Below are 21,860 nucleotides of genomic sequence, written 5' to 3' on the forward strand. Positions count from 1 at the left end.
GTTCGTTTACTAACTCTTTTCAAAACGCTTTCAATTCCCTTTTCAATTCCTTATGCTACATTGCTGAGAATACATCTTACCACAATTTGAATACATCTTATTATATTACCATGCCCTGCCCGTCGCATTTTGATTGGTCGAGCTGAACCACGTGACTGACCACAAATACACAGTAATGGTTTGTTTACATGCCCGTGAATATGAATAATAAGATTAACAACTCAAAGTATCGTAACTTTACAGCTCAAACGTAAATCATAATCAATCACAAAATAAAATGGAGCACTTTTGGGCCAAGTTGAGATACTTTTTTCTGAAAACATCTCCGGATTTGCCAATTTTTAACGGCGCGCATGACAGTGCGTCGCGTATTGCTCAGTTCTGCGGCCCAGTTGTCGTTCGCTCCTGACATTTTCGCAAATTTTGACGGTTCGTTGATAATATAATGGAAATAACAGACTCCGCTCTGACCATTAACGTTTATTTATGGGCGCGGGCTCGAGGAAAGCCAAATTAATTTTTGGCTTTTCTCTCGCCCTTGCCCATAAATAAACGTTAATGGTCAGCGTGTCGTCCGTTATTTCTATAGTAACTACCCCAAACAGCTTGAGCTGATACCGTAAAATCAGAAACTTCACACACAAAATTCATGAAGGATTATATTTGAAATATCTCAAGTAAAACAGATTATAAATCAATCAAATGATCCCATTGGCAGTAAAATGTTTTTGAAGACATATTGTTGAATTGTCTCTACACTTCAATTTCAAAAATTGCAATGCAGGCAGTCATAAAATGCACAGTGAGTATCGGCATAGAAACGTATAACAAGCGACCTAACAGACGATATAGCGCCGCTATATTATGTGGAGAAAAACTATTTTGTGAGTTGATGAAGGTGGAAATAAATTGCTCAAAAAATTACAAATATGAAACATTTTGATACAATTTTAACAAACTTGACTGCGTCATCCAAAGGAACATAAATACCAACTTTTGAAGAAATCAGACAAGCGGTTTCATAGAAGATTTTTTGTCTAAAAAGTGAAAAAAGTACGCAAAAATACAAACATGCAAATTCAACCAAATTTGTACACACTTAATTTAGAATACCTAAAACAACCTGCATACAAAGTTTCAACCTTATCTGATCTACGGTTTAACAGAGTTTTAGCAATAGCAGGATTTCTCGCTCATTTGCATATTTTTGACACTGACAGGTTCATTTGAACAAATTCACATCTCCACCCCTAGCTTCACTTGTACACCAAATACTTAAATGGTAGGTGCGGCAGTGTACAAGTTTTTGATATGGGTGGACATCCATCCATCCATCCATCCATCCATCCATCCATCCATCCATACATACATACATACATACATACATACATACCTACATACCTACATACACACATACACACGTACCTACATACCTACATACCTACATACACACACATACCTACCTACCTACCTAACTACCTACCTACCTACCTACCTACCTACCTACCTACCTACATACACACATACACACATACACACATACACACCATACCATACCATACCATACCATACCATAACATACCATACAATACCATATATGTCATTGAGTACAACTCAACATATAGTGCCATTTGTAGAGTATATGTAAATTTTATTCGCATATGAAGTACGTGGTCGGAATGTACACTCCAGAAAAACGAGTCCACTTATGTAGAATTTCTAACTTTCACAGTAAATTCTCTCTGGATAGAATTTGCATAGCTCACTCAAAAGTTTATATAAATGTCGTCGACAGAAAACGAGTGTGAAAGCTCCTTGCTGAATCTACAAAATTCAGACAAAAATTTGGACCAAGGTATGCGCATGCGTCAGGCAAAAGCCAGCCATATCTATTGATATATATTGATCAAATCGAATCAATCAAATCAAATGAGACAGTTTTATGTGCGCAATCAAGGACTGAATATAACCATGTTCATTTCCATTGATTATCATTTTAATGTAAATAATTGTCTGTAATTAATAAGCATACATCAAAATAATGAAATTTCCATACGAAAATATTCCTCTCTTTCATTCGCTGGTAGCGACAAGAGAGAGTCAAGGTGCAGAATGACGATGCATAAAATGTTCTTTGTATCTAAGATGTATGATGTATTAAAATGTTAACATTCCCGAAGTTATATCTATCTATTTACAATGTAGGTTGTAAACAATCATCACTCGAGTTGAGATACCCTTACTCATGTGAAACTTTGAACAGATTAAAAGTATAACAATTACGTTAGCCCTGAATTGGCGACTGTTACTAATGCTGCCTTGAAACAGACGAGTCCCGCTCGTGCTTTTATCGCCCCCTTCTCTGTGTTTCTGAGTCGGCAAATCATCGGCAACGCTTGTTTACTGCTTTTCTAGCATGATCATATCTCCCATACATATAAAAATGATAAAAAATTACCACGCGAAAGAAGTTAATTTGTGGAAATCTTGGTTAATGCGATCTCGAACAAAAGCAACCGAAATAAATTCCCCTTCAAAACTTGCTGATTCACTTTTGAACTTCTCGGCCTACTTGAAGTAAAATTGTGTTTCCTTGACTTTGTTGTCGCTGTCGAAGTAGCGAATCTTGGTTTTTGACATCTTGCTCTTGTCCAGGAAGTTGCCTTCCTCGAAGTCTGCAGGTTAAAAGAAGAAAAAGAGAATTTCAAAGTCATGTAGAGCCTTCGACTACACGCGTCAGTGATTCACAACTTCCATTGGTCAATGTACTGGATACAATTCACAGAGATTGTCGTCAGTGAATACACTACACTCAAACCAGTGGCGGCGCTCAACTTGTGGCCCTATCAGTGTTTTCTACCCGGGACGATGGAGTACAGGCCCTACAGGGGAATTTGACATTTTTCTAGCTATATTAACTTTCCAACCCATAGGCTGCAAAATATGTTTAACATTCAAGGTTGGAGAAAATAGAGGTTACATGTAGATAATTTAGGACTTGATGTCAGTCAAAACTAAAACTTATTTTGCGGCATTGTCAAATTCCTTCCTGTCAGGCATATCGTGGCAATCAAATTCTCCTGTCCCGTGATGCGATTTGCGATTGTCAAATTCCTTCTTGTGCCCCGCACCTTCCACCTCCCCTCGGTAGAAAACAATGACAGGTGCGCTAGGGCTGGCACCACTATTTTAATTACTCCCGGGGCATTCTTCCCCGAGCCTGTTTGAGAGAGAGAGAGAGAGAGAGAGAGAGAGAGAGAGAGAGAGAGAGAGAGAGAGAGATTCGTCGCATGCATTAAATTGGAAACAATGTTGCGGCAAGTCTCGTACAGACTAATGTGAATTGAAGAGCAGATAAAAGGCGGGTACGATATCACCTTTGCCAAATTTTACAAATCAGAGCGCTCTTCCTCCTAACCTATCTTTCAATTCCCTGCAAACGTACGTTTGTTGATTTTCTCACATGAAATTGCAGGTATTGATTTTTGGGGTTCGCAGAAAATGGCGATCATGTTCCTATTAGCGATCGCTTCATGGCTACATAGTATGTCGTGCACTTCTTTCGCATATTAGGGTGAAACATTACTTTCGCAACGTGTGTGAACTGTGTGATCCCTTTTCCATAATTATGTGTAATGAGACCAGCTAAGCCCGGGCAACTAAGTATGTTTAATATTGTGGGAACAACTTATGTAAGAAAAACTTGGTAGTAAACTAATTTTATATAGTTTTTTATATTTTATTACATTTTGCTATGTTGTTCGGTGCCTTCAGTATGACAAAGTTGGTATTATTACTTTTCAAACATTTTCTATATGCATACGAACGTGAATGTTACCTGTAAGCGTTTCTGTTAAGGAAATGTGAACATTCTTAATTGTGAACGATGTCACATTTGGTTTTGGCGCCAAATCATAACTGTGCATGAACATCAACTTAATATTTGAAATTAAATAGAAAAGTCAGAAAGCATTGCAAAATACAGACCTCAGATGGCGGCATTATTTTTTTCTTGTAATCTGAAGGAGTTTAATTATATTACTTTAAAAAGAATTGTACAATTTTTGAAATTTCCTAAAATTCCAGTCTCACCTCCACGGCGGTGCCTTCCTCCAGGACGTCTACCAGATCTGTCAGGATCAAACCATGGCCAATCACCGAAGATGGAGCTCATCTCTTCGGATGACTCGAAGGGTAGGACTGGTTCGGGCTCGTCCTCAGGTTCGGTTACCGGCTCCAGCCAGTAAGTGGGGAACCCGAAACACTTGTCGGCGATAAAGGGGCCGAGTGTCAAAATGTCTTCGACCGGTGGTGGCACAGCTAGGTAGCTTTCACGAACCATCTCGAAATGCTGACGTAGGTAATTTGGGTCCTGTGAGAAAATAAAACACAATCATTATGTACGTGTGCGCCTCGATAGTGAAAGACTTAAACTTTTGCTCAAACTTTCCTGAATAAAACGGTCAACCATTCTCTGACCAAGTCAAGAATAAAGACTCAGGGTCGCCGCGTGCAACTTTTATTAGCAGGGAGACAAATTACCTTAAATTTACCGATATTTGAAATGCAAATTGGTCGCCATCTCTGCGCTAACTCTATGGGGAAAAATTAAATTTTCGATAAGCCGGTGAAAATTTTTCTTAAGCAGTGAGTTTTAAAATGAGCCCCTAACAAGTTCTAGATCAGAATGTATTGAAAAAAGATTGATAGCCCGGCTACCTGGCCCGGTGAGCATTCTACCTTATATAATTATATAAATACCTTATATAACTATATGCTGGTTCTCGCATTTTTTGCTTCCTAAGAATCGCTATTCATTACTGTTTTTCTTTGACATAAAGAAGTTGTCAGCTAAACAGCCCCGCTCCGACACCCCCATCCCTCCAACACACACACAGCTATCTTACATCGAATGTTTGCGATAGAGGGACGGTGATCGGCCGAACACACCCGGCGCTGATGCACGTTTATCTCCTCAGAGTCATTATCTCGTGACATATATCATAAAATTGTCAGCGATGTTAAGCAATCTACTCGTGTAAATGTCTTCAAATTTATGAAGGAAACAAGATTTTCGACATCGGCTCGTAAAAAAGTACTGTCACATCACGTGATAAAAACACTAATTTTCTAATGTATCCTAAAAATAGTATGAATTCGTTTCAGTCAAAGAGTTCCCGATTTCTAGCAGAAGAGACAGTAGAGCAGTACTTCTCTGCTCTCGCAATGAGAACTCGAGGGCTTCAAGATGAAGATGCAAAGAATTGATTGGAAGGTTGTGTCTTTCATGGAATGAATCACGATGTAAAGTAGCACCCCGATGACATTTAATAACGAGTATCTCACCAGGCCAATCAGTCGTCATATTTTTACATGTCAAATACTTAGGAGTACTTGCAAGTCAACAATAGGTGTCAAAATGATTGACGCTGGTGTGCTCAAGCTCTTTTCAATAACTGGTCGGTTGATTCATTTTATTTTTATACAGTGAGGTTTTTTATGTGTTAAATGTAGGATGCACCTCGGGGCACGATACTCGGATTCTCAAATTTTACAATTCTTCTATGATTTACCACTTGTGGGGACTCATTTTAACGCCTTTGGAGTTAGAAAACTTTTTATCGTCAGAGTTTTTCGAAAATCGAAAATCTTATTTCTCCCCATGAGTTAAAAGAGGGAATCTATGGATACCATTTTGAATTTCAAATATCGGTAAATGTTAGGTCGTTTGTTCTCTGGTGCCCAATTTTGCACGGTAGCCACTGATTTTTATTTATTTGGCGAAAGGGTGGTTGACACTTTCAATGAGGAGAGTTTGAGCAAAATTTTAAGTCTTTCCCTTTCAAGGCTCATACTACCTTGAAGCTCAAAATGCGAGTATGACCCCGTAGTCTTTGTGCCTTGTGCACATAACCGATATAGACTAATTTCAGCAATTGTTTAGTTATGACAAATTTGATTTCCGGCTGACGGGTTCGTCTTCAGGTTAATGGGTTTTTAAGCAATAACATGAGCTATTGTTTTGCGGGAAGCATCATTTTCACCTTTCAATTTTAATAACAAAATGTGAATATCAATGATGCATATCATATCCATTCGTTTGCATCGTAATGAGGTTTGACATGGCTCGCCTGGCAGCATGAACCCGTGTGACAACGAGGCTTGTACTGACATTATGATAAATGGCATTTCATTAGCGCTATTGGGCGCGGCGGTAAAAAGCAATAAATGGATGGTCCTTACATAGCCATACAGTTTGAACAGCAAAGCGATCTTATCCTAACAGCAACGGGGCACTAATAGTCTTCGATGATGCCTGACTGTAATGGCTAGTCATCGGAAAAGCAGCTGCAGAGGAACCTACTGTTATTTGTTTTGCCTAAAAATATACACGGGTATTGTTCTTTTTTGGTTTCTCTTCCGCAGTTATAGCATTCGACGCACACTAAATGAGGTATGTCAAGGAACAGGAGAAGTTTTTGAAAAGGCGGGAAAGGGGGAAAAGTAGTTAGCTAGTTGGACAAGCAGTAGTGTCCTTACCCTCATCAACTGGGCCAGCATAAATCGTGGCATACATAAGTTTGATAGAGGTTTGACGAAGCAACGTCCCGAATCCCACAGCCTGTAGGCCGACAAGCCCTGGAAACAAAACAGAATCGAGTGTAAATAAATACATAAATAGTAAATAAATACCTCATTAATAGTAATCATCAGTCGCCATGGTCACCGTGATGTGTACATAGTTATTTGGGGAGCGGGTCCATGTAACATGAAGTCCCTCGACTAAGTGGAGGGAATGTGATCAAACTCAGCGCTAGCGCTGGAAACTTTTTTCTGGCGGCCTCGAAGAGCTGCCTGCGTTGAGTACACCACACGTTGGCTAAGACACGGTTGAGTGAATTGTTATTGTATATAGTTTGTTCCTTTTCTTTTGTTCTGGCTTCTCCTTTCGCAAAAGAAATCCTCGACGCAAGATTACTTACGACAGAGAAATCGTGCATAATAGTGACTGCCTCGCATTCTTCGCTCGACGGGATTTCGAATCTCTCCGTCTCTTCTTCTTCGTCAACTTCAACATTTTCGTCCAAGGACCCTGTGGGCGGGGCTGTAGTCGAAGGTGAGATATCTGTATTCGGTGGGAGTTCGCCAGGTTTCGTCACGGGTAATGGAACGTCAACATCTTCTTCACTGGAACTACTCGTCTGTGAAAAAAAAAGAATATGGAATAAATGTAATTGTAAAAATAGCATAGTTGTGAGAACTTTCTAACAGCAAGGGGAAAATATCTCGTTTACTTTCCTGTATTCCATCCCCCACACACCATTTTATTCAACCGGACTCCGCATTTTTAAGAAGTGGGGAGTACTAGTAAAATTGACCACGTGCCTGTTTTCTTAACCTTTTGCTACAAAACTTGCAAATTTCGCACCAGTCTTGTTTCTAGAGCTCGAAAATATCACAAGTTTCAAAGTTAGTCGATTCCTGCTCACCCATTGATCATCGGGTCTTGGTCTTCCTTCCTGCTTTCCTTTCTCCGGATCATTGAAGTCAATGCGACAGTTGAATTCTTCCTTCTGTATTGGAAAGATAGAAAAAAAAATATGTGAGATGATGGTACATCTGAAACAGTTGTCATTGCATCGCATTATAGATGGTATCTGACCTTCTCATTGCATTTTTGTATTTCCTAGGGATACAATGGATTTCAGAAAATTGAGTTGTGAAAGAAGAATACGAATCGAGATTACAATAAATGGGAAACAGGGACAAAGAGAGCAATTAAGAAGAGAAGACACGTGGGCTTGGTTGGACCGCACAAGTATTAGGCATTTGAATGTAGTCATTGGCCCTAAATATACCAGTTTACATTGTTTTATCAGACTGGCAAAAATTTATAAAAAATGTAACATTTTAGTACAACATTTCTATTAACATGTGTAAAGGAAAATGTGCGGTTCAGTGCTGAAACATCAGTAAAGCTATGAAGATATGATCGAAAATTGACAGAGATAGGATAGAATTTCTGAACAGTCTGTTCATGCAATGGACCCTGTAGGGTCTCTAGGGTTGGTATCTATATTCATGTCTTGGCATGATTCTTTTCGGACATCACCCTCCCCTACAGGGGTACTGTCAACGGTATTTGGCTCCTTCCCAACCGCCCTGCCCCCGCCGGCCGAAAACGCTATCACTTCGGTATTATTTGGGTTTTTTTCCGAGTGTGACAGCAGACGCTTACCTCGTAATCGTCGTCGTCGAAGAACTCGAAGGCGAGGGCGCCAGCTACGATGGCTGTCCCAGCCAACAGAATGAGAAACAGTGCAAGCAGCACACGGCGTGTCGTGCAGCAAGTCTTCTTCTTCGCCGGCACTACACCTTCTGGGACCACTTTTACGTGAGTCTGTAAAGACAAGGGTGGACCTTTAGATCCTGGCAAGGTGTGGTCAAAAAAGGGCTCGGTTGAGCGGCTGCTTCAAGAAAAACAAAATATTGCAATGCGGCTTGGCTGCTTTTACCAAACAACATGGGTGACTGGCAGCTGGGGAACGCCAACGTCGGGCAGTATGTATGCTTTGCCTTCTAGAAAAGTGTGGCAAATCTTGGCTTGTTAAAAAAATCCCCCCCCCCCAATTTCATGTTTTCATTCTGGCTGTCCCTCTAACGCACTAATGGTCGCCCCTAGAGGAGGGGTTTGACATAAAATTGGGCTATTGAATTAACCTCCACGGAGCTGGCTTCAAATTAACTGGGCCTTATTCAAACGAGTGCGTAGTATTCAACGATCCACGATAGCTTCAGAAATTGTTAAACTTACGTTTTTAAAAATGAATGATTTAACTGTTCTAATTTGCCCAGATTGAAGAACAATAAACACTACCAGAATACCTAAAATGAAAGGTACCTGGTGAAGAAGAAAGGTATACTTTACGCGAATGGAGATCTTGCAATGAGTAATATTTCACGTGTTTATTTATTATTTATGGGTGTCATCAATGCATTTACTTTCGAACCAATTTCCATTCTCCTTTTTTTTAATCAATTTATAGTTATGTCTAAACTTGCTCATAAATAATTCAAATTCTAATATCAGTCAAAATCGGTCTGCGGTCTGCTACTTAATCGAAATGAAACGTTGTGTTCAGTCGTCGCGAAAAATGCACTTTCGACTCAATTGCTTTGTATCTTAGCTTAAGGTTACAACAGTGAGTTTTTTGAAAGTTGTGAATATTTAAAGAGGTGATCCTGAGTACGTGCAGAGTGGTGTTGAAACACCAAGCACTGAAAACTTCCTCGGCTCTGTTCCGATCAATTGACCTCTCTCTGGCTGGGGTCATTGGTTGCCATGGCGATTTCAGTCGTGTCATGCGCATACTGCCATGTTTTTTAAGGGAGCGCGAGTGAAAATAATAAGCTCAATGGTAATTGAGTATTGGTGTATGTTATTGTTGACGTGATAATAAGAGAAGTAAAATTGTTGTTGTTAGTGTTACTATTTTCATTATATTAGAGTATTATTATTATTATTATTGTTGTTGTTGTCGTTTTCTGTTATCATTATTTTTGTTACGATTGTTACCATCGCCGTCGTCGTCATAATTATTACCGTCGATTATTTCGCTTTCCTATATGTAGCGGTTTTCCGAGCACCAGTACTTACTGCCAGATTCTTTATTCGGTTTGGCCCACTTTCTGAGCCAAACTAGAAGCACTAATTACTTCCCATTGTCGCACTGAATGTTAGCATACTGTTAAAAATTAAAAGTGACTGTTTCCAGTCTATTCCATCACAGCTCGTGAAAGATCAGCCACAACAGATGGTCTTACTGTGAAAAGTATGCCACGTGACTGGGGTGTGGAGATTAACCTACATGTGAATTGCCGTTCCTTCTAATGACAAATCCGGGTTATGACTCCCGGATACGGCGATTGATTTTTTCTCCGCTCATTTTTCCGGGTTTTTTGTCTCTTGTCGCTTTTGCCATCGCAATGAAAGTGGTGCACGTTGAAGCAATTACGTTACATGATAGTTCCGTGTTGATTAAAGCAGCCGGCGTAGGATTGAGTAGCTGTCAGCGACTTATATGTGACTTTTTGTGTTGAAATAATAACAACAGTGACGACAATAACAAAAAGGACAGAATGCTGAAGAGCCAACCTATGCAATGAGACTGTTAAATCACAATCGCTGATACGGTACCGGATCCGGTATCCTGGATCCGATTGAATTTACGCCAACGTCAGCGAGGAAGAGCGAAAGTGTACACAGACAACAGACTCACGTACAGTTGGACCCTCTTTAATGTTTCTTTTTCAATACAGCACAACTTCAGTAATAAAAACATAAATAAAGACTGTTGTGCTATATTCAGGACAATACGCGTCGTGTTCTTTTCCGTGTGCAATGGACCGGTGCGACGATCGATTCGTTGCATGCACATGCGCGTGACATATTCGATTTCTAGCGAGAATTAAGCTACGATGTTAGGTTGCTAGAAAAGTCGACACAATGTAGCTCCCGTCATCTTCATCACGACAAGTAAATAAAAAACAAATATTCTCAAATCCTCTCGTCATGTTTTTTATTTCTTTTTTACCCGGTAGGACCATAGACGGTCTCTCTACTGGTTATTGTAGAACTGCGAACGCGCATTGACACAGGCTTCGCTTTCATAGCACACCACTTCACAGTGGAATCCTTCACGCGCACAGCCCCGTGCAGTCATATTTGCATTACGTCACATCACAGAGTAATATCAGACAGAGTGGCAACAGCTATTGTTTAAGGCGTGAAGCGGTTACGTAAGCAATCCATGTTTGCCTCGCCTCACGAAGCTCTTGGCTCTCTTTTCCGAAGAGTGCCGACCATGCACCCTTCGGTAATTTTCGGATTTTCACCAATTGTTAAGCGAAAGTATGTTCGACAAAGCTTGTGTTGTTGTTGTCGTGTGGTGCTGATCGGAATTGATGTGCTGGCGAAAACGGGAGTGTTTTGAGCTTCAGGAAAGTGGGTTTTACCGTTTTAAAAATTCCTCTAATATTTTTATGAATATATAATGAGTGTGTTTGAACCAAATTTGAAAGTCTTTTATCGATACTGTCTGGTTTTACTCAATGGTTTACGGTCAGTCATACCGTCTTTCACACGTGCGCCAAGAAATGACATGTTTATGAAACTGCTGGCGTGTTATCTTTTGATTGGCGTGAGGCAGTGTTTCTGGCCTGAGAGCTCACAAAGTAACTATGGTTGCTACGCGACTGGCAGTACGATGCCATCTCGTCGTATGTTTCGCATAATCTCGTGTAATTATCAACCACAAACCAAGCCTCCAAAAAGTTTAACACCTTTTAAGCTCATTTTAATATGAAAAGCCAATAGTCTACCGAGACGACCATGGAACAAAAGGCATGCAAGTGTTGCCACTCTGTTTATGTTACTCTGTGGTCACATCTATGTATCTTCACAGCAGCGGTCCATCGACCGTAAAATAACGACAACAAAAAAACTAAGCCGTGACTCCGTCGTGGCCGTAGACAGATTATCGAGTTCGTTGAAGGGAAATCGTGTTTTTTGTCGTTGTGCGTGTCCCTAGACTTCTCACGCATTTCGTCTGATATTTAATTGGGGCTACTTCCCGTTAACCAGGAAACAAACTGCAAAGGACGAGGCGACATATCCGAATAAACACCTGTAACACCTGGCAACCTGACGACATTCTGTGGCTATAAATAAATCCCAGTTGGCGATAATTTCGACTTAATTGATACATGTCTGTCTCTTGATGCCAACCCGAGGACAAGTTATGGTCTAAAATGCGATAGAATGACACATGCTCTTAAAAATGCACAAGTTTGGACTCACGAAAATCGGTTCTTCTGGTGCCTTCTTGAGATCATCTTCTTTCTTCAAGTCTTTCTCATCTTTGCCCTTTTCATCGGGATCAGCAGAATATACGCCAAGTTTCACCATGGTGACCCGGTACCAGTGAGAATTATAGTCGATATCGGTGCTCAGAAAAGTTACGTTCAGTGCTCGACGTTTTAGCCCAGTGAAAGCTACTGCTGCAGTTGAGTTGGGCACACACGCAGTCCGACAGCTCAGCGAAAGTGGTAGCAGACTGCGGCTGCGCAGTTTATGCTCACGTCACGAGTACAAATAATCATTGAATTTAAGTGTTTGCATTGTACGCGAGAACAAAAGGCACGACTTCATGCTTCATGCACCATTATTATCAAGAGCGGCTATTAACAAAATACTCGTTCGAACTATCACCCAGCTTATTAATTACACGGGGATACAACTTCACGAAATCTCCATCGTTTTTAGTTATTTGGAATTGCGGGCGCGATAAAATGCTTATTCACCACCTGCAAGCTGATGTTATGGCGTCGACAATAACTTTCACCAACTTGAGGGCGCTTCGTGCCTGGTACCTTGTGTAACCACGATCTTATTGTCAAACAAATCAGTCTGTTTTGCTGAGGGCAGGGTTCACCATATTTGCGTTACCGCGTCTGCTCTGTTGAGTCAGGAAGGGAGTGAGTGAGTGAGCGATCCTGGCACGCGCGATCAGATCGGTGCTCTGGCACTGTATAGACTGCTAATTTTAGAGTTGAAAAGATCATTTATTTTGCAGTCGTCCAACTATTCTCCTCCGCCACAGGGCCATAAGGCATTATCAGTCATAGTAAGAATATAAAAAATTAGTAAATTTATGATTATGAATATTTTTGATAAAAATTGAGTATTTCTGTCATTACTTTATACTTACACAAGTACCCTACTGCACTCGAATCTTGAATGATGATCACTTTCCATACAAAAATTCGTGCAGATGACCATATTTCTTGGAGTCTGTGCTACAACTGCGTGTATTTGGCATAAATACTGAACATCATTTAGCGAGTGCTGTAAGGCACTTTTGTAAGTTTACAATAATGACAAAAATATTGTCTATTTATCAAGAATATTAGTAATCATAAATTTATCAATAATAAAAAGGTCTGTACTACTACTACCTGAATTTGGCATGGAAAGTGGTCATCATTCCAGATTCAAGTGCAGTAGGATACTTTTGTAAGTGTCAAATAATGACAGAAGTATCTAATTATTGTCAACAGTATTCAGAATCATAAATTGATTAATTTTCTTACTCGCTTGCTATAACTGATAGCGCCTTATGGCTCTTGCTACGCCAACTTTAAGAGCACTGGGGTCGCCTGCCTGTTGGGCGACTGATATCGTATGACATCTTGCAAAATATTCTGTCTGCACTCACGGGGATGAGTCCTTGATTAAGGACGCTTTTGACCGTAAATTTATTGTATCTAAAACCCACTAAAAAGCATATCGAGACTTTTATTCAAATAAAGTGTTCTTGTTTGTTTCTAATTTCACAAATTTGTTGTCAAAGCTTCAAATTTCTTTCCGCAAAGATTAAAACAACACTGTGCTTCCAATAATGTTGCCCCTGGACTCGTCCGAAAGTAATGTAGACAGATAATGTAGGTGACTTTTGTTTTGTTAGTCTACACGTAACGTCGAAAAAGTTCGTTACATTTCCCTGTAAGCGGGTCAGAAGCAGAGTTTTCACTATATATAATCGCAATAAATATAATTCCACAAATCGGACTACGACACCAGCTCTCTGCTTTATAATCACTGCAGAATTTACAACCGTAGAATGTTGTACGCGATACCTTTTCTCACGCAAGAAAGTGACGGTGTGGCAATCGTTTTTATTCACCAAAAACGGAAACGAACGGTTGGTGCATATACGGGGGTGGCAGTATAAGAAGTTTGCGTAGGTGATGAAAAAACAACAGATCATCCTGTTGTTACTATTTTGGGTAAGCATTACGTCACAGTTTATATTTGGACGTCTTCTGGGTACCTCCACCCACTCTTTCTAAGGAACGACAGATGAGTCACATAGCAAGTAAGAAACGGTACCAATCGACAGCGTCTCAGTGGCTGACCTCTACCCCTTTTGTACTTGACAATAATAGACTATTGTCTGCAAGGGTCGCTATGACCCCTAAGTAGTTTTACGACCAGCAACATCATTTATGGCTCAAATGAGTTCATGGGTATACACTCGGGGATTTTTGGGTGATATTGTTTGACGTTTGGAAGTAATGAGATTTCTCGAGAATGTCCAGGTCAATAACTGTCGGTTTATAGTGATGACTTCATGGATATGTATAAGCGAAGTCCCTCCACAGGTGGAGGGACTGTCTGTAGTAAAAGTTAACGCTCGTACATGACAAAACTGTACCCAACAATATACTCGGCCAAGCCATCACACCTGCGAATGTTATCTGCCAAGTATAAGCAATAAACAAGTTAAGGAAATGGGCAATTTTGAGACTTCAAGACTCACCATGATTTTATGTTTCAAATCATTTCAACACGAATCACGTAAACTAAAGGACTTGTGTATCACGTCTTGTGAACATTATTTTGAGAGAAAAATAATAAAAAGGCTCTTGTGCCACGGGCAAACCCCTCTGCTCGAAATACCTTTATTGTTCTAGTCTAATCATAAATCTTGCGCTAGGGTACATCTAAAATGCAGTCGACAATCGCCCGGATGGCTGTGCTGTATTCGATTATAGACTGTCGCATCCAGTCAGATTTCGTCTGAATTATGTTGTGTTTATTTTTAGCATATTATGTGGAGGCAATGAACCCTATCCAGTAATACGTCCTTGTGCATTGTCTGTTAGTACTTTTGAATACACGACGGATTATACCCCATTCGCAGCTGTTGAACCATTCTTCGTGCTGAAGAGCAGCGATTGAAGTAGATGACATTTCATATGTAGAATGCACAGTCGGGTACTCGGTGTTTGACATCAATACTGATAAATCGGTATTACTAGTACTTCTGTCACCATTAGCGTTTCATTTTACGGTGATAAATCACTATATAATACCAGTTCTGATAGGGGACACCATAATCAATAAACCAAACATAGTGATATGATTAGTCCAGCGTGACGCCGCTCCTGCCAATGAAAAGTAAAAATATGCACAACAACAATGCAACAAAAGTTGGGCCAAAACGATTACAAACTATGCAATGGGGCCTAGAAATAAATATGTTTCTGTTTACCTCATAATGAATGAATGAATGAATGAATGAATGAATGAATGAATGAATGAATGAGATGAATGAATGAATGAATGAATGAATGAATGAATGAGATGCATGTACGTACGTATCTATCTATCTATCTATCTATCTATCTATCTATCTATCTATCTATCTATCTAACTATCTATCTATCTATCTATCTATCTATACCAAAGTATAGAGATGTCCTCGTCGGTAATTACAGTGCTAGATACCAAAAGCAAAGCGTTATAAACAATAAAAACTACTTCAAGTACAAAGTAATGATATCTGTTAACTTAAGTAACAAATACTATTACTATGCACTTGAAGTAATTTTTTATTGTTGGTATATATGTTTATATATATATATATATATATATATATATATATATATATATATATATATATATATATATATATATTGCAGAATTGTGTAAAATATGCGTGAAATAAACGCGCATTAACATGCGTTTCAATGTTTTGATAAACGATTGAAACAACGTGTACGATACCAGGTATAATTAATATGACATTCGATTACACGTGTATGATGAAGTGAAACTGAAATGTATGCTACATTTGTTCGAGCTACATCGGAGTTATTCTAATAATAGATACGAAAGTACTTTAAAAAGGAAAAAAAAAAACGATAAACAAATTATACTTTACAAAGTTGACACCTTGTATGGGTGTCTCTTCATTAGTTGGCAAGGATAAATAACGCTTTGTTCAATTTTCGAATAATTTGTAGGACAGAAATTTGATTTTTAAGTGACATGTACATAAACACACAATATATTATATATTGTACTGATACTAGTGTTGTCTGTACATGAAAGAATAATCTCGCCATTTCATGGGTTTAAGATTTTTCATCGCAAATCGATTTTTAACTTAAGAGGTTATTTTACAAGTGGATTTAGAGCCGCTATTCGTGACTGCAAGTATCTGAGCGACAGACCCATCGTCCTTGCGCCGACATCGCGTGACTTCCCTTTAGAAATGTCATCCTCTTGAAACTGTGAACTTGATAAAAGCCGTCTTTCAAGTTTCCCGTTGAGCAAAGAAATGAAAGAACATGGCCGCTGATGAGAAAAAAATGCCTGCCCTTCTGCTTCCTAAGAAATCAGTTTCGCTCTTTCAGTTGTCAGTATCGATGTCACAAGGACACGCATTTCTTTAGTCCCTTTACAACTGAAGTGGTTTCTACATTCATCGGCTGCATGACAATGATGGTGGGTAGCTAACACGTGTCATAACTCATAATCTTGCCCTTGATTCAGCAAGTTATTTCACGTGTTATCGCATATGTCACACCATGAGCGCACCTCTTCACACAATCCATCGCGCCGACCAACTTCACTTTTAGCGTGTGGTTTCGCCTTGTCGACGCGCTGCCATGCTTGGCTTAGCTTACAAACGTACGTTTTCGCAAAGTCCGTAGCTTTGCCGAGCATACAATAGTGCGCCTACGGTTGACTAAATTTGAGAAATACAAGAAGCTGCACCACTGAAAGTTCGACAAACGCTGGACGAGGAAACTCAAAGTGAGAGGCCTCACCCCAGGCCTTTTCATTTAAAACCAAAACTTTCTGTATAAGAGAACAGTCTTGTGACTATTACATGTTTATACTCTCGTATGAAATGATACTCATGCGTTTCCCTTAGAGATAAGGCGTTGCCCCTATTGATAACCTCAATAATTGGGTGACGTCTTTACGCTCATTTTTGAGGCAATGAAGTCCATAGACATTTGCTGGGTCAAGGGAAAACATTCATGCTTCGTTCTCTGGCATAGCTCCCAGATTTGTTGGGTTTTTTTGTAAAAAAATGTGTTGAAACGCCCAGCGCGCAACGTCTATTTGTGCAATGTCAAGTGTTATTGTTGACAGCTTAATTTCGCTTCGGGTAAGAATTATTTGTAGACAATAATTTTGTATATTAGAAACAACGCCTCGCATTTGCAGGGCTATAGGCGAGCGGCGAATCCACAAAAAGGGCCTTATTTTAGGAGTTTAATGTACCCACCTTACATACGGCCACATCATACGTCATTTGAAAGCTTATTATCTCTACTTTAAGAAAATTGACGATGTGGAGCTGCCAAGTAGGGCCATAACCTCCTAATTTGCATAATTAACAAGGGTACCCAATTTGCATAAATGCGATATAATATTTGAAATTTATTGTTAACTTTTCTAACGATACGTTTAAACTATCGAGTGATATATCAAATGAAAGGTCTTTCCATGTAAAATACAAAATGGATATTCAAAGAGATATTGAAATTGATTATACTGAAATGTTTTCATGTTTATATGGAAACAATATTTTCCCCTTTTGAATAACAATATTTTAAAAATTTTAACACATACAGCAACAACACACAGCCACACCATACGTCATTTGAAAGCTTATTATCTCTACTTCACGAAAATTGACAATTTGGAGCTACCAAATCGGGCCATAACCCCTAATTTGCATAATAAACACGCATACCCAATTTGCATAAATGCGATATAGTATTATAAATTTATAGTTAACTTTTCTAAACATACGTTTAAACTATCGAGTGATATATCAAATGAAAGGTAGTTACATGTAGAATACAAAATGAATATTCAAAGAGATATTGAAATGGATTTCACTGAAATATTTTCATATTTATATGGAAAAATATTTTCCCCTTTAGAATAACAATATTTTAAAAATGTTAACACATAGAGTCCTATCATACAGCCACATCATACGTCATTTGAATGCTTATTATATCTACTTGAAGAAAATTGACAATGTGGAGCTATCAAGGAAGACTGTACCCCTTTATGTCCATAAATTACACTGGTAAGCAATTTGCAGAAATGAGATATGAAATTAGAAAATTCATTGTTAACTATTCTAAACACACTTTTACACTATCGAGTGATATATGGTCTGTGGTGATGGTATTTGCATGTAAAACACAAAATTGATATCAAAAGTGATATTTAAATTAATTTACGGAAATATTTTCATATTTCTGTCAAAATAAATATTTCCTCTTTTCAATAATGGTATTTAAAAAAATTAATTTAAGTATCAATGCAACAAAAAGATCCACACGAAAGGCACTATTGTAGTTGTTAAAATGTAGCTTTGTAGCTGAAACAATGTGTCAGAGTAAGCTGCAGTCAAAGTAATGGCATGATTCATGATCAAAATCATTCATGTCATTTCCAGTAAATCTAGTTATTGTAGGAATTCATCATCCTCTTCTTCACCAGCATTGTCATGAGTAAAAGGGTTGCCACAGTTATCGCTGCCTTGGCAGGAACAAAGGTCTGTGCAGGGAAGATAATTGGTGACATGTAATAAGAGAAAACAGCTCCGAAAATCGTTCATATCTTAGTTGTTTGAATTTTGTGTACGGTACATGTGTATATTGTAAGTGTATATTATGTTATGTTTGGTCGTTTTATGTATAGTGTTGATTTGCCATGGCGAGACGTAACCCTAATCTACGTGTTCTGCCCCATGGGGTAGCAAGACTAATGTGACACCGCGATCCTTTGATGCTACCTTTTGAGAGTACTGAGCTGTTTTCATCAGTCCTTCATTTTTTTTTTGGTGAAACATGTGCACTGATTGAATGATTGTAGGTGTTACCAATCGAGTTGTTCCACTGAAAGTTCAGTTTGTTCAAGTACGGAAGCTAGAATGTCTACTCTTCATTCAGGCTGTATTTGTGTACGCTCATTTGAATCGGAGATCGGACTGTTGTAGGTTTTGTGAAGTTTGGCATCATCGTAACGCTTATATTTCCGTTTCTCATTTATGTGATTAGGCTACGCTCACAAATAACGGTGAGAGGCAGAGAAATTCGGGTTAGATTCGAAAATTTTGGGAGATTGTAGAGGGGTACTTGGAGATTTTGATCAGCATATAGGGGACCTGAAAATGTTTTGGTTCCCTTTTACTATTTACGATTCCAAGGTTTTGAAATTAATTTAATGAAAATTTAATAACATTTAAATGTCTTCCGATTGTCCAAAGTTAGTAATAATTTAACAAGATTTAGAATCGTTTGGTCGCATTTCATTACTTTTATCTCGAAAATATCTTGTATTCTCTATTGCCTTGTTGTTGCATGATTGTTCTAATGTATCGTAATGTTTCGCGTTTAACAAGGCCCTTGAATGTTGCTGTTTGGTTTCGTGAACCGCAATGTATCTGTTGGTTTTGTGTGTGTTTTGCAGTCGAGAATGTCCTCTTTGTTCCACCGATGACCTTTATAGATAATGAGGTCTAACGATATGATTTCTTGAGAAGAGCTTTCGAAAATTTGAAAGTATGATGCATTTTTTCATGTTTGATATGAATTCATTAAGCTTGTGTTGAGTTCCAATGAGAATCATACATCGTTTCTGAATCTCAGTCAGAGCGATAATTTGTTCAGTGTGTTGCTGAATTATTCTCATTTTGTCTTGTGAAATGTAATGTCGGGAATTTCGTGTAAAACTGGAGATCTCGTACCGCACCCAAATACATGACGGTAAAGTTCACTGTTGACTTGAAAGTGTTGTTTTTCAAGATTATTTTCAGCATAGCTATCATGTATTTTGTTGTTGGTAGTTTGATTATGCAATCATTTGATGATCTTTCCTGATTTAATGCTCTGTCGACTGATTCCATTGGTTCATTGTGCGTTGTATTAGTGTACATTGAAACAATGTCTAGTGTTACCAATGTCGCATTGGCCGGAACTTTCTTGTCTCAATTTTCCGTGTAAAATCTGTCGTATCTTTGATGTATGTTGTTTATTTCTTCACGATTTGTTTGAGAAGATAGTCAATGCATTCTGATCGGTGAAAGGTTAGACTGCATCATCCACTTATAATTGGGCGGTCCACGAACTTTCCTCGTGGGCGTCATTTTGTTCACTTGTATTTTTAGCATAAGGTACCAACTTGTAAGTGGTGCTAGTGTTTTACTCTTAACTAGAATAATCGCCATGGCTAATTAACACTTTATATAAAACAGCCAAACATAATATACACTGACAATATACACAATATCCTACACAAAATGCAAACAACGAAGATATGAACGGTGTGTTGAGTTGCTTTTCCTTCATTATATGACAATAAATACGATAAATGAAATATGGTGCCTTCCGTCTACATATTCCACATAACTGAACTGAAAATACAGATGTAACACAGATGTAGTAACCATGATGTCTCCATCAAACAAGATTTCTAGAGAAATTGAAACAAAAATGACATCAATAATACAAAAGGGTCATTCAACACACAGCTATTTATAACAAGATTGGAACTAATTTGGGATAATTGGATGGTGAAGTAATGTCGGTTTAATTTGCAAATTGAAGCTCATCTGCTTTCTTTTTACTTGTAATGTTTTTAAGAGTAACTTGTTATATTTCAACACTCAACTATGGAGCACAAAACACGCTTTAGAAAATTTGCTAAATATGAAGACCCAATTATCCCAAATTAGTTCCAATTGGTTTTATGTATTCTTGTTGTTCAGCTATATGGGAATTAGACAGGAAAATGTTCCAGTTTTCGTATCCTTAATAAACAAAAAATCAATGCAAAACAAATTCAGATATTTATCCCCAAAACTTTAGCATTATTCGTTATTAGTACACAATATTTTGAATATTATAAACTAGTCAAAACGTTTACGATTTAATTGAAAATATTCAATAAGAATATTTTGAATACACGTTTGGAGTTCATGATTCTATTCTACATGCAAATACCTATCATTTGATATATCACTTGATAGTTGAAAAGTAAGTTTAGAGTACTTTACAATTGATTTTTGTAATTTTATATTGTATTCATGAAAATTAGGTACCCGCTTGCATTATGCAAATTAAATCATTACAGCCCTATTTGTCAGCTGCATATCGTCTTTTTTCATGAGGCAGAGATAATAGGCTTTCAAATAACGTTTGATGTGGTCGTGTGATGCGGTTCTATGTGTTTAAATTATTATAATATCGTTATTAAAAAGGGGAAGTATATTGTTCTACATTAGTACGAAAAATTTTAGTAAAATCATTTTAATATCTCTTTGGATATCCATTTTGTATTCTCCGTGCAAATACCTTTCATTTGATATATCACTCGATAGTTTAAAGTATGTTTATAGTAGTTAATAAATTTCTAATTTTATATCGCATTTATGCAAATAGGGTACCCATGTAAATTATGCAAATTAAGGGCCACGTCCGTACTTGACAGCTCCACATTGTCAATTTTCTTGAAGTAGAGATAGTAAGCTTTTAAATAACGTATGATGATGCTGTAAGATTTGGCTTTTTGTATTAAATTTTTTTAAATATTGTTATTGAAAAGGGGAAAATATTTTTTTCAATATAAATATGACAATATTTCAGTAAAATGAATTTAAATATATTTTTGGATGTCTTTTTAGTATTCTACATGCAAATACCTTTCATTTGATATATCACTCGAGTAGTGAATAATAAATATCTAATATTAATCGCATTTATGCAAATTGGGTACCCGTGGGACTTATGCAAATTAGGGGCTACGGCCGTTCTTGACAACTAAATGTTGTCTATTTTCTTCAAGTAGAGATAGTAAGCTTTCAAATGATGTATAATGTGGCTGTATGATGTGGCTGTATGTGTTCAAATTTTTGAGATATTGTTATTCAAAAGGGTTAAATATTTTTTTCAGTATTAATATGAAAATATTTCAGTAA

The 21,860-nt window shown here is 38.0% G+C and overlaps 1 protein-coding gene across 1 annotated transcript; it reads right to left on the reverse strand.

Moving 5' to 3' along the window:
* Positions 1–1,630: 1,630 nt before the first annotated feature.
* LOC139140209 (integral membrane protein 2A-like) lies at positions 1,631–14,632 on the reverse strand. The gene is made up of 7 exons (XM_070709298.1): positions 11,861–14,632; positions 8,240–8,401; positions 7,491–7,574; positions 6,984–7,202; positions 6,541–6,639; positions 4,093–4,372; positions 1,631–2,675 (listed from the first exon to the last, which is right to left on the reverse strand). The coding sequence occupies exons 1-7, from the start codon at positions 11,966–11,968 to the stop codon at positions 2,569–2,571; spliced, it is 1,059 nt and encodes a 352-aa protein (XP_070565399.1). The 5' UTR covers positions 11,969–14,632; the 3' UTR covers positions 1,631–2,568.
* Positions 14,633–21,860: the final 7,228 nt, after the last annotated feature.

This window comes from Ptychodera flava, chromosome 9, assembly GCF_041260155.1.
Source record: "Ptychodera flava strain L36383 chromosome 9, AS_Pfla_20210202, whole genome shotgun sequence".
Classification (NCBI taxonomy): Eukaryota; Metazoa; Hemichordata; class Enteropneusta; family Ptychoderidae; genus Ptychodera; species Ptychodera flava.